At 39.4% G+C, this 24,941-nt stretch overlaps 1 protein-coding gene across 5 annotated transcripts in view; it reads right to left on the reverse strand.

Moving 5' to 3' along the window:
* Polr2H (DNA-directed RNA polymerases I, II, and III subunit Rpb8) overlaps positions 1-24,941 on the reverse strand; it is a 68,134-nt gene that overhangs the window by 11,509 nt on the left and 31,684 nt on the right. The window contains exon 1 of one of the 5 annotated variants that reach the window (XM_069039599.1): positions 17,349-17,708. The exons of the other annotated variants lie outside the window; for them this stretch is intronic. Coding sequence (XP_068895700.1) covers positions 17,349-17,439 — 91 coding nt within the window. The 5' untranslated portion in view covers positions 17,440-17,708. Of the gene's footprint in view, positions 1-17,348; positions 17,709-24,941 lie in introns of those variants that run through there. 5 annotated transcript variants of the gene reach the window in all.

The raw sequence follows: 24,941 nt of genomic DNA on the forward strand, positions 1-24,941 counted from the left end.
AAAAATTTAAATAGAAACGACGATTCGCGAAGACCGTCGCACATAATAAATAATTAAAAAGTCGTTATCGACAATTATTTTCAAATCGAAAGCAAAAAAAAATCCTCTAACGACTTAATCACGAGTAATTAATTTGGCTTGTTTATTTTTTTATATGACATTTTTTGCACCTTGAGATAACAATAAATTATTCGTCCAATTAGAGAGATTTTTGTCACAAAGATTTACTACTGGTGATGGTGAGAAAGCTGTTTAATTGAGTTTCATAAATTTTATAAAAAGCACGGAGAACAGGACGAATCGAGTGTCACACAAAAACAGCGCTGATTCAATTTCAAGTGATAAATAATTTGCCAACAGATGTACTGACTGCACTGATCTACATCAGCGAAATTACATGGCACGAGCTATTAATTAACCAAAATCTCGTGTCGAATAAAACGAGTAACATCAATTCCTGGGTGAAATTCTTCCGTGATTGCATCGCCGCCTGTACGCAGCTGCGCTTCTCAAAACTTAAATTTGAAGTCATTCCCGGACAAATTAACGCACCAATTTGTAAGCCTCAACGCCAATCAGGCGTCGGTAATAGTGTTCAAAAAAATTTGTGGTCAAGTGGGATGGTTTTGCTTTTGTTTCAGTTAACGTAACTGTCAAACCGCAAATGTCAAATGTCACCCATTCGGCGAACGCGCAGTGAAAAAAACAGTTCCTTTTAGAACTGATTAACAACATTTTTCCCTGGTTTCTTGGTCATGGTGATCAAAGTGTATCCGAAGAAAATGCTTACGAGCTAAGAAGCGACGTGCGTTTGTAAAAGAGAGGAAATCACGGCCTGGTGGAGCAGAAATTCTTTGAACGCTCGTTGGTTGCGTAGGGGTTAATAAAATGCAAATATAAATTAGCCGATTTGTCGGGGAAGGTTGAAAATATTCTTCTGGAGTTTTGAGATTTTGCACAAATAATATTTTCGTAGAAAAATCACGACTTTACCTTGCAATTAACAAGACGGCGCGAACAGAAATTTCCATTCGATAATTATTACGTGAGCCATAAAACACATTTGGCAGAAATCGCGAGTCACCAGGGCAACATCGCACTCCGCCACGTACGAAACAATAAAATTATTTGCCCCACTCGCAAATTAAATTTTATTAGCAATTAAAACGCATTTCACGGCGAAGAATGTAATTACATCACTCTCACTTCCTGTTGCCGCTTTTCATTTCGGGAATTTTTCCGCCGCCGGGCTCCTCCTCGACCTCCTGACATTTCCCTCATATTAAAATTTCACCTGTCAACTTTAACCCGTCCAAAAATAAACCCCTTACACTTAGGCAAAAAAAAAAATATCCAATATTCATTAACGATTTCGTCTCCGAAAACGTCAACCCCCCTTATTTTCGTAGCTCCTTGAACGCGTAACGTTAACAAACCGTGACATTCAAGGAGCCCCAAGGATATGCCACTATAAATATCACAATTAGTCACCTTTCGGTTAGCTTGTTCGATTCAAAATTGTGGTTTATTACGTCGCTCTCATCAATTATTGGTACCTTTCGACGCGAAATGTTTAATTATAATCGGGGGCCGATTAATATTTCAGCGACCGAATCCGCCGTGGGATAAACCAGAGTTCTTTGACATTCGGGATTCGATCGCGTGCCGATGTAAAAACGGAAAATTTTCTACATCTCTTGCGTAATAAAACTGACACTGTGCATGCCAATATTTCACATTGCGACCTCAATGGGAATCCATTTTATAATTAAGATGAGACTGCGAGCTTCGCGACAACTCTATTCGATGCGTACGGTTTTGTTGGTCCTCGAGACCGTCGAGGAATTCTCTCCTACAGGTGGTCCGAAAAAGCGCCTGCTCCCCACAAAATGGTCTGCCCATTTCACGCGGATGGGTAAATGTTTACAACGGCAGGAACCGTTGATCTGCTGGTGAAGTTTAAAATTTTTTCAGGGGACATTTGCATTCTTGCATAATTTTCGACGTGTCTACATCGGACGACACAAAAAACCGAATTAATTCGGCGAAGATAACGCAATCGTCGAAGTTCGAAAATAGAGAGGAGAGAGCAACGAAAACAGAACCGCATAAATTACTGAGAAAAAATAACACCGACCGCCCAACAAAGCAAACCAAACATTTATCTCGCGAGACTGCCGGATCGAAAATTTGCGAAATTTGCATTCCTCGCGGGATCGTCGCCGCGGGCGGGGATTAAAAGGCGAGGGGCGGCGGCCGGGGGTGCGAATTCGGCGGAACCGGTGGCGGTCGACAGAACCGTCTGGGCTTTTAATCGTGGACCAGGGCCGTAATTACGGCGGCACGATCGAAATTAAATGAAAATGGCAACAGGTCGAGCAGGTGTGTGGACTGACGCTTTTGCATTTTTTCGACTATTTAAATTTTAAATGAACTGGATGGAACAAACGTGAGGTGCGAGTTAAATCTGGCGGGAATGGTGGACGAGAAAATGTACAAGCTGTGCTCGAGATTAGACCAATTTCGTTTCGTTTTGATTGATTCTCGGAGCTGGTATCAACATGCGCTTCTTTATTTTGTAGAAAAACGAGCAATGCGAGTCATTAACGTAGATTGCATTTGAATGAGGCGGTGGATAACAGCGCTAAATGCATCCATGCAATTATAGACGCACGACGAGCGGTGCAATAATAATACCAAGTGGTTGTTACTGCTGGAGAATGAGTGTCATTTGATGGAATAGTTGCTTGAAAAGATAAATGCACGAAACGATATTTTTAAAAGGCAGAGGTCGCGCAGCTTTCGACCAACAAAATTCACTGTTGTATGATAAATTGTAATTTATGCAACAAGTGCACAAAAGTAGTAGTTTTTTCACGCAAAAGAAGTTCCACCGATTGCCGCAGGCGAGTGCGGCAATACCATGAGTGCACAAGTCTAGCAAATATTTTTCTACGACTGTCAGCATTTAGAAAAACAATCAACATCAAAACACGCATGTAAAATTTGTCACGGGACAACTGCAATTGTTTTCAATGCGCTCTTATGATTCGGCTATTTCGCTGCAGGCATTTGCATAACGGCAGAACAAAATAGTGACACGCTACGGTACTTTTCTCCACAATTACCATAAACATATGTTTTACGCACTAAAAATAGTAAAACAAAGTACAGGTTTTTAACGGTCGTGGAAAATACTATATTATGTAATCTGCATAGGATAAAGTTCATTTTCAACTAGCAATTCTTGCATCCAACTTGATAATCTACTCGATGCTGTTGTTTACGCACTGGTTTGGCATGGCCAACCGTGCGAGAAAAATTTTCCCGCACTTTAGTCGCTCGTCATGTAATTTACAATGTATTTTAAAATTTTGATCGATGCCGAAGAACATTCCCAGCGTCTTAGTCGGTGCCAACAAAAATCCAAAAAGTAAGATTTAAAAAGTCTAGCATAATCTATCACAATATTTAAAAAGTGCCAAGCTGTCGACATTTGACAGCTTCTAACTATATGATGATGAACGATCGACGGTGATCGTCACCATCATATTTCAAATTAATAGGTGTAAAGAATAATCGTGCCTAAGAAATGTATCTGGCGTTTTGAAACCGTTCGTTAACTTTGTTGAGAAGGTAAAAATCCAATGGAGTGACATTTTGTTGCAATAATACTCACATTTTATTTCAATGGACACTTTATTGTGCGCAAATGTACCTACCAATAATGTTAGGAGTTTAACTGTACACATTCCATATGTCCTTTGAAAGCAAACAGATCACAGAAAATCTTAATGAATCTAAGAATTCTAATTCATTTAACATTCTAAAAAAAGATTAAACACAATTTGTATGTTTTATATTTGCTAGTTCTATTTACTCGTAAATTAAAACCATATTGATCAAATAAGATATGCCAACAAGATGGATATCCATCATAATTAGCTTGATTTGTTTAACATTAGTTGGGAACAGTTTACATAAAATTAGACTCTGAAGCTGGCGGATGCCATTTTATTATTTTTCTAGAAGCAAGCGCAGTGTCAAATGTTTTGGTGTGTTGTTTCTGTCATATTAAACGTATGGCGTAGCTTCATCATCACAGATCTTGCACGTCATTAGTTCAACACAGTGAATTTTTTTTCAAAAACTTCAACACCCTGTAACTTTTAATTGAAGCTGGGAAAAAATGTTGCTTCAATTTTTTAATGTCCTTCTCACTGTATTCTGTACAACTGCTAGCAATTGGTGTGTTCGTTTTGAATCACCCTGTATATTACATATTACTAAATACTACATCCATTTGTGAATTTACAATGTTTGTGGTGTCTTTATCGTTTTTACATGGTTACTCCTGCAGCTCTGCACTGACCTCCCTTAAACTGAGCAACACAAATACAGCTCGCTCGGCTAAACTCGGCTTCCCCGAACTTATTCGAATGAGGCTTTCACCTCGGAGCGTGTGACGTGATGCGTGACGATTGAAAACTAACTCACTGTATGAGGTGCGCCTAAGGAATTTTCACTTCAAAAATTGTAGGCAAATCGCTTCAGTGACAGATTCGTAATATGTATTTGTATTAATTTAACAAACAAAAATATTTGACAAATGTGTTCCGATTTGGAGAAGATGGAAGTCCAAGAAAGTAAAGCAAACAGCACAATTTCTTTTGGAGAAGATATTTTAGAAGCAGCAATTTCAAATTAAAGTATGTAATTGTGTTTTCAATATTTATACCGGTAAAAGTAAATATGTAATATTCGTTGCTCTGCAGTAATGGCTGCTACGAATTCCCTCTGAAGACTTTCCAACAAATGTTCAGAAATTAAATGACAAGACAGAAAGAGTACTACAATCAAATTTGTTTCTTTTCCAAAAACATCACGTTTATTTTCGACCACCGTAAACATTGCAAAAACGAAAACGTTCTGTGCTGGTCAAGTAAAAACATCAAACAACTTGTCACACCTGAGCTACACTTCTAAAAAAGTGATTTACGTCACGACTTTCTGCCAACAAAAATAACCTCACTCAAGACTCCAAGACCCAGGAACTGACGTTGTTGCAAATTTTTCCTTCAAATTTTGACGTCCCATTCGTAAAATTCAAATTTCGACGTCCCATTCGTAAAATGCAGACAACAAATGACGATCAATCACGTCGTATTTTTTTTACGGTGACCTCCACGAATATTTACAAATCTGATCACTGTTATGTCACATTTGCACACGTTTGTTTCTAGAGATCGGTTCGGAGATTTTATAATAATAATAATAAAATAATCCGCCGGAATGCCGTGTCACTGTAATATGTAATAATAATAATATTCTCTACTAATACCCAACAATTAGAAACCGATGATAGGACAAGTTAAATATAAAATAAATAATTAAGCAACTGAAAAAAAAATTGTGTGTTACAGATGTTGAAAAATGGATTAATTAGACATAAGTTCCTTTTTTTGTTTTGTTAGGACCGTGGTAGTTTTCACTTATGCGAAACGAGGGCAAATGTCCATTAGTCACACTTGTCGACAGATCTAAGACAGCCCTCTGCGTTTCCCATGGGTGTTAGAAACAGTTGACATGTGTTGCTTTATGGTTAGTGTCTAAATTTGCTGGGACTGATATGACCGTTGTGGTCTTTTGCGGGTGCATGTGGTTTGTGCATTTGGTGTGGGCGTTGGGTGAGTGAGGTGATAGATGGATGCCAGATGTAAGAAAGGGGATGTATAAATGCGATTTTAGTTAGTTTTTAGACACTCTTGTTTTGACCTAAGATCTGGTAACTTGTACTGATTTCCAAGAGTCCTTAATATACATAGTAAATTATTAAGAGGTCTGAGTTTGTTTTTTGAATCCTGACAAATTGAGTGTTGATTATAACAATTAATTTTTATTATCAGAAGTGGGATACTCAGGTATGTGTGATTCTGCCTGAGTGAACTCTGAGGTATAGTGAAGTCTGTAGGGTCGTGTGAAGTGATTTCGCGATCTGAGTGGTGCGTATACGATTACAGTGGGGTAATCGGCACAGTTTAATTGTGGTGGTTGTGTGAAGTGATTTCACAACCATATTTTCTTGTGTGGGGTCGCGTGAAGTGATTTCGCGTCCCGAGTTGTGAGCGAAGTAGTTTGTTACTGAGTCGGGTAAGTCGAGTGCGAGTTGTCCGTACGAATTTTCGAATCGTCATGTCGAGAAGATATCACGAGTCCGATAGCGATGATGATCAGCCCCTTATTCAGCGGTTGGAACGTCGACTAGATTCTCCGAGTGTAGAACCTGAACATCGTGCCGGAGGACAAGGTGTTGCAGGAATAGAGATTGGAGCAATGCTGAACACGATGAATCAGCTGATGCAACAAAATGCTCAAATGTTGCAAATTATAACGAACAGAAGTGAGAGTAATTCCAGAAGAGACAGCAGTGAAGAAACGAGGGTACGGCATACTCAATATCAAATCATGCCGGATTTGACAAAGTCTATTGGGTACTATAAAGGAGAAGCCGAGATCGAAGACGGTACGGGATGGTTAGATCAAATTATCTCCATGGCGGAGTTACATTTGTGGCCAGAGGAGTTTAGGCTGGAAACAGCAAGAAGTCACCTGGTGGGTGCAGCTAAAAATTGGTATGTTGCTCATCGCGGAGACATTAAGACTTGGGACGACTTTGTGACCAAGTTTAGTAAGACTTTCGGTGTAAGTGCGAGTTTAACAGACTGTTGGCGTGCAATGGAAAAACGGCAGCAGAAAAATGGCGAGTCAGTGAGCGCGTACTTCCATGAAAAGTATAAGTTGTGCAAAAAGTTAAATTTGTCATTTTCTGAAACGAAAGAGCAAATTATTACGGGACTGGCCAACAGAAGTATTGTGCAAGGACTTTTCGCGAAGTTTCATGTGGACAGTGACGATTTGTTGCATGACATTATGGATTTTGAAAGACTATGTAGTGCCGGTGACCGAGACAGACGTGATCGCGAGCGTGAACGTGGTGTGCAAAATCGATCCGAAAATCCCGGGAACCCAAAGCATGAGACGAACCCGTCGCCATCGCCGTCGTCTCAACTCCAGTCGACAAAGATATGTTTTCGTTGCAAAGAAGTGGGCCACTTTGCAAATTCGTGTCCGTCAAGACCACAGATTACGTGTTTTACGTGTAACCAGCCGGGGCATAAATCACCAGAGTGTCCCCAAAGAAGGCAACCACTTGTGATACAGCATGTGTATAGCACCAATGACACCAGTGACACCAACTTGAAATATTACAAAGATGCTGTTGTCAATGGTGAAGTCGTGAAGAGTTACCTTGATCTTGGCAGTACGGTGTGTGTCATGAGGGACGACTTGGTGCCAAAACTTAATTTGATGTGCGATTGGTCCGATAAGCGTCAAATAGTCGGGTACGGTGGTGCGGTCACTACGACCCTAGGTACAACTAATGTGCATCTCGAGATAGATGGGGTTGGTGCTGACGTTAATTTTTATGTGGTACCTAGGGAGACGCAAAAGATCCCTTTACTTGTTGGTCATCCGTTCACCGAACAGCCGCACATAAGGATAATTAAAACGAAAGATGAAATCAGAGTAGAAAAGGACACAACAGAGACCGTGAACTCTACTCCAGAGAAGGTGGTTTTATGGGCCAAGGACGCTTCGGTAATCCCTGAGAATTTTTTAGGCCATGTGATCCTACGAACAAATAAGATCAACACCGACCCATGTGGAGAAGGCGGGGTGCGTCAAATTGTTAGTCTGGACTGTGGTCTGGTTTCGAGGTGTGTTGTGAAGGCCGATGAAATTGGTGAAGCCGTACTTTCGGAGTTAAATATAAGTGGAAGAGACGTAAGTGTGAAGGAAGATAGCAAAATGGCACGTGGCGAGACTTGTGTCGACGGTACTTTAGACAGAAAAGTGAATACGGTTCCGGTCATCGTTAGTGAAGTGGACACTGAGGTAATCGAGGAAGAAGCTACTCCGGTTATCGAAACTATTGACGAGTGCCAGGATTTAGTGCCTCGTAATCTGAAACAGATCGGGTGCACGAATTTGACTGAAATGGACATCAGATTAAATGACGATAAACCAGTGCTCTATCGTCCGTACCGGATGTCATTTAATAAATGTGAACAAGTGAAGGACAATGTTCAGGAACTCATCGCCACGGACATTATGGAATCGACCCATGGTTGTCGGGTTCATCGCGAAGAGAAAGAGGTTCTCATTCGACGGGTGGTACCGCCTCAAGTTCCTGGTCAAGTACGACAAGCGAAGACTTCGATTGAGCGGCATCAAAGACGGAATCGGCGACGTCCCCGTCGTCCTAGACGGCAACAACGTAGACCAGGTCGAAGACAGCATGATGCTCTCTCTGGGGAAGGGCCAGTGGCGCAACAAAGTGTTCGGTCTTATAAAACAATCTGTGTTGTGGATCGTGTTTAAGATTGTAAACTGTTTGTAGAGTATAATTATTTAGGGTAGGTTTGTTATATGAGAGTTCTTTCTTTTAGTCATGTTTTAAGTTAGGTAAGTTGTTGTGTTACCGATCTAGGATAATTACATAATTCATAGAGTCGTTGATATTGGGTGTTAGATTTAGATAATAACTTGTATTTGGTATAGAATATTGAATGTACTATGTCTATTGCGTGTGTGTTGTGTAGTGTGGATGGTCCTTTGTTCTCGAGGACGAGAACTGGTCAGGAAAGGCCGAATGTTACAGATGTTGAAAAATGGATTAATTAGACATAAGTTCCTTTTTTTGTTTTGTTAGGACCGTGGTAGTTTTCACTTATGCGAAACGAGGGCAAATGTCCATTAGTCACACTTGTCGACAGATCTAAGACAGCCCTCTGCGTTTCCCATGGGTGTTAGAAACAGTTGACATGTGTTGCTTTATGGTTAGTGTCTAAATTTGCTGGGACTGATATGACCGTTGTGGTCTTTTGCGGGTGCATGTGGTTTGTGCATTTGGTGTGGGCGTTGGGTGAGTGAGGTGATAGATGGATGCCAGATGTAAGAAAGGGGATGTATAAATGCGATTTTAGTTAGTTTTTAGACACTCTTGTTTTGACCTAAGATCTGGTAACTTGTACTGATTTCCAAGAGTCCTTAATATACATAGTAAATTATTAAGAGGTCTGAGTTTGTTTTTTGAATCCTGACAAATTGAGTGTTGATTATAACATGTGGCACTGTAATAAAATCCAATTAGATGTTTCGTTAATGTGGACGTTGAAGCTGATATGATTAATCGCAGAAAAAAAATTGTCCGATGCACTTTGATTCGCGCACATAAACAATATAATTTGACATGTGTCAGTCTCGAGCCATCGCGAAAATGGTTCTAACGTAAACACATTCTGGCAGAACTTGTACTGTTTACAAATGCGATATTATTGAACAGATCAAAATAAAATAAAAAAAAAATCAATATGGTATTTGATTGTGGTACGCAGTTCGTCGATGACAACAGAGAACGGCTACTAATCAAAACACTTATTTTCCACGTGCCACACGCTGAAAAATAACCAATTAATTATTGAACGAGTAAAAGTTAAATAGACTGACTTGAATAAAGCCGAGGCATGACTTGCAAGTGTGACAGTAAAATTCTAAATTTTGTCGAAGGTCCCTAATTCAATTCCAACTCGATTATAATGCAATTTACGGAAAAATTACATTCAACGTGTCATCCAAGGAACACGTTGTCACATTCTACCAGTCATTTTAATAACCAATCGTTCACAAACAATTCTCTTATTCACATATTAAATCGTCCGTGTCAAAACCGCGTTATCGGTCGGATCCGATCTGTACCCGAGTTCTTTTTGTTGTTTCGTTAAATAAATTTTTGTGTACGACGGTTTAATCGCTTGTTGATTTCCAGAGCACCATTAAGTACCACATTTCTTCGGTCTGTTCTGATCAATAACCGATGCACCGGAGTGTCTCTCCCTTTACCACTGACACTCGTAGCACCGCAAGCTTTCAGTCGATCGCAAGTCCCTGCAAGGTCCCGGAAAATTGACTCCGGGCAGACCGCAACAAGTCCGCCGTCGCGAACAATTAGAAACCCGGATCGTTGGCAAGTGAAATCACAGACGATGATCTTGTCCGTATTGGGGCAATTAACTGTACAAAAGACGCGTGGCGCCCCCATTCGCCGAGGGCGACTTTCCGCAAGCTGGAGCTTTCAGCGCGAAATGTGCTTCGCTCCTGACTTGATTGAACATGCCGCCATTTATTAGGTCGCCTTGTTCGATGAATGAGGAATTAGTGTTGGCGAACGCGACTGCTTTGAATGTCAGAGCTTTCGCCAAGAAGAAGCGACACGTCCTCGCTTTGGCAGTCACGTCGGGGCTTGACGTACGCAAACGTCAAAAATGACAGCGAAGTGACGTGCGTCGACGCAAAAGCAAATAAAAGAAATGCCGTTACCTTCGGGGGGTAGAGTCGAAGCGGAGGGCGACACCGGATCTGATAAGTACTTATCGATCACTGATGGAGCGATGTGCGTTAAATGCCGCACCGAGCGATAAACAATGACGTGAACGTTACGAAAACATAAACAATCGTGTCGGCTTGATACGCACCGTGCGTATTTTAATCAGACGGCCTTGACAACGTTACTCTCGTTAGAACCGAATCCGTGGAAATTGTGAAATCGTCCTTCGGATTTCGTGGCTTCGATGGGAAAACTGGCAATTTGCAGTTGGGCAAGGTTGCGATTGATCCGAAAGGGAATTTCCCACCAACGCAACCGGAGGAAAGTTGTTCTATTTTTTCGTCGCGCAGATGTGCAAAAATAGAAAATTTATTATTCACTAAATAAAAACACCCGACGCTTTGTTTTCCGCTTGGGACTGCCCACAAATATTTTGACGCAGTGGCCGCTTCAAGTCCTCTTGTTTTGTTATGTCATTGCCGCAGAAAAAATCATGTACAGTGAAGACACGAAATGACCCATTCCAAGCAACCTTGAAGAGTTTTTGACAACACGAAAATGACCAACACTTAATTTTCATCACGTCCAAAATCCAGCACCAGAGATAAATATGTACTTTCATTATTTCAGACAAAATATTTGTCTCATCGTGTTTATTCTATTAATCATATTTATTACTCATTCTTGAAGTAACGTTACGAATGGTAATCAAAAGAAAGCGATTAAAGCGGGGACACAATAGAATACCTAGTCTCAAAAAAATTATTATTATTTTATTTGGGTTTTCTATTGGGAACAAACAAGTACATACATGGTACATGCTCAACCATTGGTCTTCAACAGTTGTGACGCAGCAAGGGCTCGAGAACACTGTTTGAATGAAAAACCGCCAAAAAAAATCGTCGACGTAAATATTGCAGAAACATTTTTGGAACCGCTGCATACATTTTTAATAAAGACCGATACGCATACTGTAATATGAGAAAAAGTTCAATAAACTAGATTAGTTAATATATAATAAACGAATTTGGTTGATATCTCTAAAGTGATTGATTAACATAATAAAACAGATTAGTTAATAGATAGTTAAGACTTAACAGTGTACCGTGATCATTTTAACCGTTTGTTCAACGTGTGGTGATGAAACATTTTCTTTGAAACACAGTTCCAAATTATACAGTCCAGAGCTCGACTTGGCAAACACAGACAGTCCTGTAAATTCGTTGGAAAGAGGTTCGGTACAGGTTGAGTAGTGAAAAAAGATTCATTTAAAAAGTTTGCTAAATAAAAGAAATTTGTTCAACTACGATGAAGGAAATGATTGATTATTATTGACCTTGTTGGACAACAACCCTTTCGAGGTTATTGATCCCGTTGGGAACCACTGGTCTAAAAATAACACCAACTATCAGGTGTTTAGAACATAAAAGTTTCATAAAATTATGACAAATTAGACTGGATAAGTATAGTGTTAAAATATGAAAAGAGCTCTGTTGAATAAAAATTAGTTTACAAACTCCAAGAAAAGCTATTTTGAAGTCAAATTATTTAAGAATATGTATTTTTCTTGGAAAACAGGATGTTAATTAAAGTTTTTTTTTAAACTCTGGAAAATATTAGAAGCTACAGCTTTCAGATTTTGTTTATTTAATGAGTTCATTATCGGTCTTGTTTCGAGGAATTTGGTACTTTTCACTAGATGTATCAAACGAATACAAAAAGTTACAAAAAAAAAACCGTGTCATTAGTTAATTAACTTATTTTCCGGAGGAGATATCTCAGAACAGATATTTTTTATTTGACATTTTTTTGGTAAAATGTTTAATTTAGAAAACCTTTCCATCGAATATTATCCATTTTCGGAGAGTGTAACGCCATTGAAGATAATTTGTTGCTGTTTGGTGAAAAATAAATCCAATCGTTAAGTACTCGTAGGCTTCTTTTATTTCATTTAAATCCACTTTAACAAATTAAATCAATTAACCAATAATGAACGTACATCGAGTTCATAATGAAAAACAGACTCGTTTACTTGTGCGTCATGATTTTCGCAAAAATAACAATAAGTTATTTGGTATTTTTAACGACAATAAAAATAAATTAACTTTACTACTACTCTGTTCTACTAAAATTCCACTGGATTTTGCTTCAAAATAAATAAAACAAAATGGAAGGCTTCTCAGTTTCCAGCACAGTTAAAAAAATTAAAACAGCGTCGCAATTTTTTTTTTTTTAATTAAAATTGGGTGGCCCTTGCCATTTTTGATTACGTATGTGAAAACAACCTCTATTTTAGTATAACCAGATAATTTCAAGTCTTAAACTTTCCGTACTTCACCGATTAATTTTATAACGTGTGTTCAAAAATATCTCAAGCGGACCGGTGTTGTTTTGTGCCTCCGTTGACGGAGCTTCATCACCTGTCAAACCATAGATGTCAAACGTCATTTATTAGTGAAAAAGCAGTGGTGCGAAACACCAACTATAAACAGACGATTTGCATTTGTAAATGGGAAAGAGACCGCGGTTTGTTTAATTTTTGAAAGCTCGTTATTTTCTCGGTCGACCAGCAATTCCCAAACTGTTGGCTTGTTGCGAACAGCTTCGATGTGCTCTTGACACACTTCAGCAGATGTTCTGGAGGCAAAACGCCGATAAAATTTACTAGAGAGAATCCTTTGGGCCCTCCAGGGCGTTCGCCAACTACCAAATATGAAACCCCTCATCACATAATAATCTCTAATTCAAATAATGTACTCGTAAAAAAACACTTTGCCTTGTATTTTGGTTTTGTTGAAACTTGTTATATACAGGGTGGAGTAATAACTTACGGCCAGCAGGATAATCAATTCTAGTTATAAAGATATTTTTTCAAATTAGGTAGAAACGTACATTATGTAAAGAAGTTGGGGTTCATTCTACAAAACAAATTTAAATTTCATACAAGTCCAACTGTCACACTATAACAAAACGTTTTTATTTGCCCTTTCAAGGTAGATAATGTTGACTTGAATATCTAACAATAAGATATTGGGTAACGAATAACAGTCAATTCAAAAATATGTATATAAAAATAGATTGTGCTAATGTCAAAAAGTACCCAAATTTTGAGAAAACAATTGTATTGACTTCTTGTTTTCCAAAGTAAAAATATACGGTAAGTAACCGCAATAAATATATTTTGCTATAGTTTGCGCGGCGAACCAGTGGAGTAATCACGAGGTGTTCACGTGATAGTTCGTAGCGCCGTCATTATTTACACTGCTTTGCCCAACTTGAGTTTTGTGCGGGAAATTTAAATCTTACTACTTTAAGAATGGATGCGTGCATTGAGCTGCACCAAACTTAACGCGCGCCCTTTAACCAATAGGGCAATAGGAAACCATCCCTCGAAAATCACGGCAGTTTACTACTCCATTAAGTCGCCGCGTCGATTATAGATGATGTAAATAAAATTGAAAATATAAAATTTGTTGTTAATTAAGGGGTTTTTGCTTTTTACATTATTGTCCAGTTTTCAACTTTCTCGAAGTCTTCACTAAGCAAAATTTTTCCTTTCGCTGTAGCAGACGTCGCACATCAGTCCAACTTTCGGCATACACGATAAAACCTTGTTCAAAAGTTATCACTTCCGCCATTTTTTCTTTGTTTTGTTCAATTCATCGACAATAATCGGTGCACTTCGATCGCGGACACTTCCAAGGCCAACTTGACCACAAATATTCTCGATCACACCACAAACCAAAACGCGGTGAAAATAGTTTCGAAGCCGCCTCGTACACGTTGCCTCGAACCCCGTTGCGTAACCGAACCCACAGAGAGTATTTGTTTGTGGTTGGACGCCCATCTACGCCGTCATTTCCCAAAACGGCCAACACCACGTCGAGCAGTTCGAAAAATTCGACTCTGGGCCACCCCAGGAGGCGACCGCATCGTCCGCGGTGGCGGTCTGGCGACCTTGATCGCTTGAGAAGGCGACCGCGACCGTCGCGGTCTGCGAGAAGGCGTCGTCTTCGAGGAGCACCGACGTCGGATCGATGGCGCCGCTCCTAGTTTCCCATTCACGGAGAGGGAAACCGCGCCACAGGGTCGCGTCCCCATCCTTGATACGTGAGTTCGCCGCGCCCTTGCGCTCTCGGTGACGGTCAGCTGATGCGGGTGTCGATCAATAAGCCTCCCTTCTCCTGCGGCCACCATAGCCGTTCGGCCTACGACAACCGAAACTAGGTAGAGCGAGCGCCCCCGCCATCCTAACAGGCTTTGGATCCGCTCCAAGTGCAAGCTTCTCCGACGATCGATGGCGTGCGTGTGTTTGTGTGTATGGGCACATTCTGCCGCACGCAGACACCCTCACCACACCCAAAAGCGAAAGCCGACCCAGAGACGGACCCACCCTTGCACGAAAACACCTCGTGAACATTTTCCTGCCGACGAAGATTTTCCACACACAAAACAACAACAAAATCCCTCTGAGAGCTTCCAAACTCGTTTACATAAAACATTAATGCAACTCTTGTAACTGACCTAATAAACGTGCTAATCTTTTGAGCAAATCCGGCGAGGTTGACAATTTTTTAAACAAATAGGCGAAAAATTTAAATAAAAGACAATTTTTATCCGACTTGTGTGAATTTTTAAAAACGGTGCATATTTTATTTCGGCAAGGTTTTGCTTAAATCTGCCGCAAAATATCGTTCAGCGCCTGTTGTTGCTAAAACATTTTTGGAGAATCATTTTTAATTCCCGCCTACCGACTCTCGGTCTAGAAAACAATGGAAAAATAACAGAGGAGGCGCAAATTAATTATCAAATATGCAATAAAGCGGCTGAATAATAATTAGATTAGCGCTTTGTTATTTGTGTTATTTATTTATTTTCACAACAAAAACTAAAACCCGTTGTTTCCAAGATTCGAGCAGGAAGAAGCAGGACGCCAAATTGAATCACAAAAATGTAAATTGTTTTTTTGGGCTTAACAAAACAGTAACCAACAGGACGCGAAATGATAAATTAGAAAATGCCAAAAACTGGTTTGCACGAATTTTTTAATTATCCGAACAGCGCTTTTGCGTTTTTTCTGTTATTCCACTCCTTTGATGACTTATTCTTAATCAAGTCCCGTTTTATTTAATTCGACATCATTTTCTCTCCGGCTAAATGAGTTGAAATTGAAACAAACCGTGCAAAAATAAATAAATTTGGTGAAGCTCGCCGAAAAGAGTCAACATTTGCGAGATTGAAATCGGAAGAAAATTAACGCAAAACAAAGAGGTCCGGGTGGTACAAATAGACATAAAATCGTCCTCTTGCGCAAACAAACCGAAGTGTTTCAATCGTTGCTCCAGATCCGAGCCGGATTCTAATTCGCATCACTTGATGACGGACGACATCCATCGATGTTGCAGGAAATAATCGATCGAGTCCGACTTCTTTCATCTTCTTACGGCGTAAAATATGGCCGATATTTGTGCGAATTCGTTTGGATGCAAATGGGCAATCGCGTTCTTGTGTTCCTCACAAAAGAACCGCGACCTTGACAACGTGGAACACGCTTTCACCAGAACACCGAATGTGTGGCAATCGCACAGGACTAGAATTATTGTTCTGCACCCTCGCCGTTGTGCGGACGGCGCAGGACGCGTCCTGCAGGTCCAACAACATCTCATCAATCAGGACAACCGATCAAACGGAGTCCGCACACTTGAATAATTCCGTGCCAAGGTTCCTCCATCATCACGAACAGCTCCGGAGCTTCGTCTTGGACTTGAACTTCCTTTCGGCGCCGCCTTCGTGACACACTGCGAACTGTTTCAAAAACACCACCGGTTTCCGCAACGCACAAATTAGAAAGGTGAACTTGTGACATATATTGTCCTGCAAAAATTGGGAGAACGCACAAATGACAAAGGTCGCGTCATCGGCGGCAGGACGATCGCTCAAAGGATTACGGACCTGGCGAATTTGTAATCGATCGAATTCATAATGAGCTGTGTGATTGGTTAATAATTGATCTAATTAGATTTCACGGTTGGGACGGCCGCAGGAATTGAATTAAGATTTAATTGTGTTTTTTTAAGAGTGGCGGAATTCGCAACCTCTGAATTGCATTATTTTTATGCAAATTCGACTCCGCTAAAATTAGACCGGAATGGCAGGAAATTTTCGTTCGGACCGGAGTGTTGCGACACTGGCGCAATTTCAAATCGCCAAATCATGAAAGATACGAATCGAGGAGGTCGTCAACATAATTTCTCCTGAAGAATTCGCACCAGGACCTGGCAACAAACCATTTTTGCGATGAAGAAAAAAATATTGATGCGTTACGGTTTTAAATGTCAGCGCAGGGGTCGCAACCGTGCGTCCATAAATATGAGTGTTGTTTATGGTGGCTAAATTTAAAAAGTGAGTAATTTTAGAGATAATGGGGAAAAATGACAAAGCTTCCTAGTTGCGTGGCGTTATCACATCACCAGTTCTGCGTGGACAATCGTGTGTATTTTTCGCGATCATCTGCGTCTTTCACAACAAAGGTAACAACATCGAACGTTTCCAACACGTCACCGCCAACCCACAACTGCAACCGTTCGGTAACAATTACGAAATCGGACTGCACCGCACGAATTTGGGGTTTTTCCTGTTGGGGGCGGCCCACGTCGAAGTTTCTGGAATTTGGGGCGAGTTCGGGTTCGATCTGTTCGCGTGGTGGAGGAGCGAGCTACGGATTTGGCGTAGATGCGGAGAGACAAAACGCGATTTAAGCAATATGGCATCTAAAATTGCGTCGCAAATAAAAATGTGCCGGCTAGCGAACAACACCGTGATCGATTTGTCCGAATGGCGTCACACCGAACCGGATGGAATGCGAGGATGCGGTGAAAAATGTGAAAACGAAAAGGATTACCTGTTTGCGTTGCGGCACATCGTCGACGACTCCTTGACACACGCATCAGCCATGTTAAGCAGGACCGGAATTGCACGCCGGTGTACATCATCGGCGGAACGAAAAGTGCACCGCGCAGAGGGAAACGGGCACGCCGCCGGGGCCGCTTCCGTCGGGGTCGCACCAGGGGTAGCGCGATCGCACGGACGCGTCCGACACCACGACAGCTCCCCGATTGTGTTTTTGCATCGGCACAACAAAAATATTTACGAACATAAATTAAGCAAGTTGCGCGGTGAGGCCTGTTGCCAGGCGGGCAACGTTTAGTACGTACACGGATTACCGAGCGGCCTTGACAACGGTTTTAAAAAAGCAATTGGGGGTCACCTTGGCAGGTCGCCGTCGTCGGTGCGGTGCTGAGCCGGTGGTCGTCTTCTCCGTGGGTCGGCGCGAGGCGGGGGCCGGGGCGCCGCGCCCGCCCCGCCACCGGTGGGACTGCGAGCGGCCGGCGACGACGTCTTCGGCGGCCGGCCTGCTTCCTGGTGGCGGGACCTGCAGATGTCGTGGGACTGGCCGTGTTACGCAACACTTGGAGGCCCCGGCTAGGCGCGAGGAGGCCGCAATGCAGCGGCGCAAGCGCGATTCTCTGCCCAGCCTTGGCAATGAACTTGGCAGTGGAACGCTGGGGCGGCGGCGGCGGAGGGGCCGCGCGGTCGATAAGTTTCGACTCACACTCCCGCGATTTTCGCCGCGATCCGACGACGATGCTCCGCGGAAGAGTGCCCCCGTCGAGAGCGCGAGCCCCCCCCGACACGCCGACAGCGCATTCCGTCCATCAACAAACGGCGGCGGTACCGTAAACCGGTGCACTTTCCGACGCCATTAATTCTCATTAGTCGGACCACCGCTGCCCCTCCGACAAACGCTATCCCCATTTTACCCGATTTCACCCTTCCCAAAAATCGACACCGCCAAAGACGCGATCAACCGAACGGTAATTGGAAAAAGTTCTACTCCACAGATCAAACCAAAATCTAAATAAACCCTCTCAAGAATTTCTACTTATCTGTAACGAATTAATGATATCCCACCTAATTATTGTCCTTATATTTTTAAATTCCACGTGTTCCACCAAATCACCTACATACTTATTTTTTTGCAATATATTTCATGGCAGATCGTTTGAAAAGCGCTTATGCAAATTGAAAAAAAAAATCTTTATTCGATCAAAGTGTCGAAAACGAACCATCCTTTGCTTAAATTTCTGGTATATGTATTATTTTATTTTTCTTTCATCAATCATCATTAAAGGCTAGTTGTACCAAGTGTCTATAAAATAACCTATATCTAGAGTCCTGTGGAATTGTGCGACTCTATAATTTTATTGTGTCGAACTAAGTATGTCAAGCTGTCAAATCAGATGTCAACAATCAAATGTCAAATTATGTATTAAATCTTAGCGTCCGTTGTGAGTTCGACGTCTTAATTGTTTTGCTTGTGATTTTCTTCAGTTTTTCTATATTACAAGCTAATTACTTTTCATCTTAGAACACTCTTTATTATAAACCTGTCATTAATGGACCTACATAACCTATGTTTTTGTATTTGTTACCACAATATGCTACAGAGCGGCAAAAAACCGACATATTTGTAGTACTACGAAGTGTAAACAATTAATCAAATGGATAATTTTATTTAAAACATTGTTTTGTTCGACAATGTCAGAGTTTGAGATTTTTTTCCTGCGTGTACGGATTTTGATAAATGTTGCAACTTGTGTTTAAACTGGCCCACTCATGCCAAAAAAACCCAATTTACACACGAACTCGTTAAATACTATTCAAGAATTTTGAAAACTAACACGTAACTAGGCCCACTTAAAACTGTGCTTATTTTTGCCCCTTTTTCTGTTAACTTATTCTTATTACTTATTAACTTAACGTGAACACATTCAAAAATAATTGTAAAGAGTCGAATTTTATCGTCCTTTAAATTTAATGATTTTGTTACTGTAGCATGGTTCGTAAAGTTTAATGGCATTTCAATCAAGAAGAGTTTCATCACAATCATCACTATTTTTATGTTCCGTGTCTATTATATTGCAGAAGTAAAGTAAGTATCCAATTCTGGATAAATTGATTTTTTAAAATTCTTGTTTCATTGTGTTTTAACATTAAATCGTTTGTATTTAAAAGGATAAAACTGTTGGTGTACGAATTTACTGATTAACGCTAGAACACATGGTATCAGAACATGAAAACAGTAATACAGCACAACTTTGTCTAACTCATTGTGTTATAATTACAAAAGTAAGTGCGCAGGGAAAAAACGTTGGTAGCTATAATTTTCACTACCTATAGTCGTCCAAGAACTGTAACGTTATACTGCATGTCATATCGTTACAAGGTTAGCTTAACAAAGGAGCTAGTAATGGACGTAAACAAACGGATCTTTAAATTTCGTGAGCCGGCTCTGCATTTGAAAAGAGGGGGGAAGGTACCGTGTGGTTTCTGTTGGTTCTTTTTTTCGGTAGTTGAAGTCGACTGTACCTAACCTTAGCGTTTTTGGACGACTATGCTTCATTGGATGTCTAGAAAAATTCTGTTCTGTGTCAGTGACAATATGGAATTCCAAGAAAAAAATCGCACTGTTGAAAAGTCTAAAGCAATTATTTTAGAGGTAGATCATTAGTGTGCTACCTTGACTAGTGATGTGCGCTCTCATAAAATAAATCGCACCAACAAGCATCGAGACAAAGGCTGAACAGTTGCACATTTTGCATATTTATGTATAAAATTGCTCCACTCTAATTGCTTAATTGCATAAGAAATAAAAACATAATTATAATTTTCATTATGTTTAAATTTATTTACACACGACTAATGGAGCAACAACAATCCATCTGCAGAAAATAATTTTCAAATGAAGAATTGGATTTCTACTACTGTCTTTTCTTTAAAGAAAAAACTTAACGACTAATGGAGCAACAACAATCCAGAAAATAATTTTGAAATGAAGAATTGGATTTCTACTAGGTATGTACTGTCTTTTATGTATTTAAAGAAAAAACTTAAATTTAAATCTAATCTTTTTAAAATTAGAGAGTCAGAGTAAGCACAATTGCCGTTACCAAGGTCGCGTATTAACTAGCTGGGTGTGTATAGTTTTTACGAGTTTTTGAATGGGATACGATTTATTCAAAAAACGAATGCTGGAAAGAAATTCCAAAAAATTACGGATTGTGTCACTTTGACTTTCAAGCGAGTCCAAGGAGTTAAAATCTTCTATATTAAGAACAGCACTGAATGTTAAAGTACATTTGCTAATAATGTTGTACGATTAATTTTAATATAACGGGTGTTCAAATGAAAAGTTCATCAAGTTGGCTATGGCTTTTTGATGAAAAGAGAAAAAGGGATGATATGTTCTTTGACATGTCAGCTGTGTTTTGCGAATGTAACGTCTTTTTTGAGTTAAGTTTCGTTTTCTGCAGAATCATAATAAATCAACTGCTTTCACGAGTAACCATTCGCTTTTTTAATTGAAAGTTATTTTCGAAACGGTACCAAAGTTGGGAGAGTTTAGGTTTATTCGGTGCCAAATTGTATTGAAGAATTTGTGGTAGCGAAAACGAGCCAGTGGAGTACTTCGAAAACGTACAGGCCAATGCTCAAGATAATGGAAAATGCACCAAAAACATCTATCCGACAATTGAGTCAGCAAAAATGTCACTTCTTAACGTGGTCCTAACCTAACTTTTGTCATTGGTCTTCTAAGACATACTTCACAATATTCTGTTTTCAATTGAACACTCGATATAAATAGCTACTTTCTTGTCGATCTTGTTGCAAGTTGCTCAAAATATTGTTTTAGCATATTTTCAAAAAATGTTAACCAGAGGTTTCTACTTGTATTTTCTATAGAAACAATACCACACTATTACCAGTATGTAGTAGTACTGAAAAAAATCTTAGGGTAATGCAAAAAAAATCGAAGTTGCTCTACAAAACAAATTTAAAACGGCAGCCAGAATAAAGTATTACTTGCTGAATTAGTTATTTGCTTGGTGGCTATTAATATATGGAAAATATTTTAAATTTTATTCGATAGATCTTGCCACCTACTCATTGATTTCAGAATGCAAAAACCTCAGTAGATTTTAATCCTTTTAGAATTCGTCGTGTATGTTATAACTAACACTAATTGCAACAACAAAGTTTTATAGGAAAATTTACAACCGGAAGAGATTATTTTTAAATAATCCGACTTTAAATATTACTAGGCAGCAATAAAACCTTGGGGTTTCTGCCACACACTGTGTTTTGATAAACGAACTAATTCATCAAATCTAAAAGTGTGGATATGTATTTACATTTAAAAATTATTTCACTGTTTTAATCGCACACACAAATTAGCATTTATTTTAAATACGACCAAAAAAGTGTTGCTTTTGTATTTTCTATTATGGTTAAAACAGATAGCAACAACTTTTGTACAGGTTATTTACAACTCCAACTTGCAACATTTTGATTGGACGAACATTTGAAATTGCATAAATAAAACATGGCCCATTTGTACAATGCAATTATCCCGATGCAAAATTTAAATCGGATGCCAAATACACAACGAGATGGAAATATTAATAACTAATTGCAATGAAAAAAATCCACGAAATCAAATAAATACGCTTGAACAACCCTTTAGAACGGAATTCCGTGAAACGAAATTCAATTTCAATACAAATTTTATTACAAATCAAATAAAACCTAGCTCGGAAATGTATTCAGTATTTAACTGGTTCCCAGTATTATTTACCCACTTATGAGTTCTGGCGGCGTACTTTATTTTTAATTATGTACCTGAAGCAACACGGTTGATGTTTATTTATCACGTCCTTCTTTTTTCTTACTTTTAAAGCAAACAATATCTCTACGCCATTCCCCAACTACAAATGATTTTAGAAATCAAATCGTTGCAAAAAATCTTGCAGACTTGTATGTTTACAACGAACCTAAACATTCTCCCGTTATTACCTCTGCTGCACGATATCCAACCAATAACAAATACCCCAATGCCCGAAGAATAAAGCATCGACTGTACTGTGGGAAGATGAGAATAATGAACCCCGAGGTGTTATTCTATTTCCATTCTATAGCGCGTACCTCGTTCGAAATCCATTCAAACTGTAATAAATTTGGAACATCGTTCTTTTAATTCAACCCGACATTGTTTATTGTGTCGACGGGACGAAACGGGAACAAAGAAAAGGGGAAATTGTCAGTGCGCACTTCCTTGTGCTCCCAACTCAATGGCGGAGGAAAAATTTTGCCCCACACCTGTTGAGGAACAGATACTGCAAAAAAGAAACTCCTCCCAGACGAAATGTACATCCATTACCACTAGTGCCCAGAGTCAATAAATTCAGCATTAGAGATTTTATCTTTCGAGCAACTTTATATGTTCATTCAAATAACTGCCAACGCTTTTACGATTACATATAAAGTATTACTTCATTAATGAAGTGTCAATTGCAAAACCTCGTCAAACGACATATTAATTCTCGGATATGCGACAAGAAGTAAATATTTACGACCAGATACTGGGTGTTGGAAAATCTAGGTAATAATTCGCGACGAGTGGAATTAGCAAAAAGTGGGAGAATTGCCTTTGCGGAGCTGACGTGTCACTGTTGTGTTTATTTACGGTACATGAAATGAGAAAACGGTAGCCATTAGAGGAACAGCCAATAATACCCTTCCTATTCCACTGTCGACACAACAAAAGGGTATATATTTCTGTTGGACAAAGATCCCAACTGTTAAGTACTGTTGTAGTAGTTCTATACATTTTCTTTCTAGAATGAACTCCTGTGGTGGATGATGAATTGACTTCCTTAGTCGTAAATAGAACAAAAAAATTATTGATTACTATCCATCCAGCGAATGACAACAGATAAAACACAGTGACCTTCTGTACTACCACGTCTTTTATTGCTTCGAGCAAACGTAAATTATTAAAACCAATTAATCGCGACAGACAAATTTAGACTTCCAAGTTGCATGTGCATGTTTAGTTGTAATAAAATATGAAAGACTTGCATGAAATTGTTGGTAATTACTGCAGTATCTCTGGGGTCTTGTATAGTTAACAGCTTCGCTCGACACCACGAAGACCGACGTCCAATTAAGTTAAAACGTATTAATTTGTAATTGTATAGTATTAATTTGGCTTGGAACAGTGATTCGATTACAAAAAGTCCTTCCTATTAAATTAAAAACGTTAACCACAAACGCAATTTCACAAATTTGAACATTTCTTTCTGTCACAATTTAAGCGACACGCGTACCGGTAATGTTATATTTATCAACAGATAAAATGGTACGTTTTTGTAATTGCGCAATTATCTAGCGCGGCTGTTTTGGAATTTTTGATAATTTATGTTGCACTTGTTCTACAAATAACTATTAAAAGAAATAAATAACAGACCCGCGATGGCCGCTGATACGAAGGCCCGATAAGAGGTGCATTTATGTCAAGGGAAATGGCGAGCATCTCAATTGGTGGTTAGATGAATCATTCGTGACCATTTTTGTACAGCGTCCGCATTGACCCGAGAGTTCTTTTTTATTTCGACTAAAATAAATTAAAAGAGGAAGTACCACGTGGCCCAAAGTGAGTTCTATCAGCAAGGGGAAAAAACTCCTGCGTGAGAAAATAAACAGTAGGTAACGGGCGTTCAAAGAAAAATTGTGGTCGAGTAAGCCGTAGAAGCCATCATAATATAAACAGAATCATTAATTTAAAGTAGAAGCCATTGTGTCGCACTAAATGGAACAGAAAAGCTCTCGTGGGTTGGTTCCAAAAACGACTGTTTTTTGCAAAAAGAAGAATTCACTTTTCTGCTTGTTTGTTGAATAAATGACGTTTGACTTCCATGGTTTGACAGCTAAAGAAGCTAGGAACCAAAAGCATCAGACCACTTGACTAATTTTTCTTTTTTTAACTCTTACTGTGAGTAGGTTCCAAAGATATTTTTCTTATTTCTTATGCAGCATTTTGTCTTGTCAGAAATGTGTCATTAATTCATACAAACACAATTTTCGAAGTAATAAAATAGATAAAATGTAAAAAAAAAAGATAAATTCATTAGTAAATTATTCTATTCTTCTACTCGTAAGTACAATAAGTAGGCAAGAAATTTTGTCAGTTTGACATGGATAAATATTTCTGCTGACTGCTTACTATAGCAACATCATTTGTTACAAAGAGTGTTCAAATAAACAAAATAAAACTAATACTTTGTGTTTCATTCATAAAATTATCTTCTCGAATTACACTCGACTTTTTTTCTCCAGAGAATGTTCATTCCTTGCAGAAATATGTCTCTAAAAAAATTGTCGGACTGTTTTTCTCGTCTAGGCAACAAGCCTTCCTTGAAAGCAGAAAATTATCGGATAAAAAAAGATACTGTGTAATTAGGGTCGAAAATAAATTGGCTGGGAGTATTTCTTTTAAGGATCCACGTTTGTGGTGGATAATAAAAGAGACAGAATGATAAATTGTATACCATCTAGAGAGAGACCACGAAAGATTGATTGGTATGACGTATACTTA

Source organism: Tenebrio molitor, chromosome 2 (genome assembly GCF_963966145.1).
Source record: "Tenebrio molitor chromosome 2, icTenMoli1.1, whole genome shotgun sequence".
In the NCBI taxonomy this organism is placed as follows: Eukaryota; Metazoa; Arthropoda; class Insecta; order Coleoptera; family Tenebrionidae; genus Tenebrio; species Tenebrio molitor.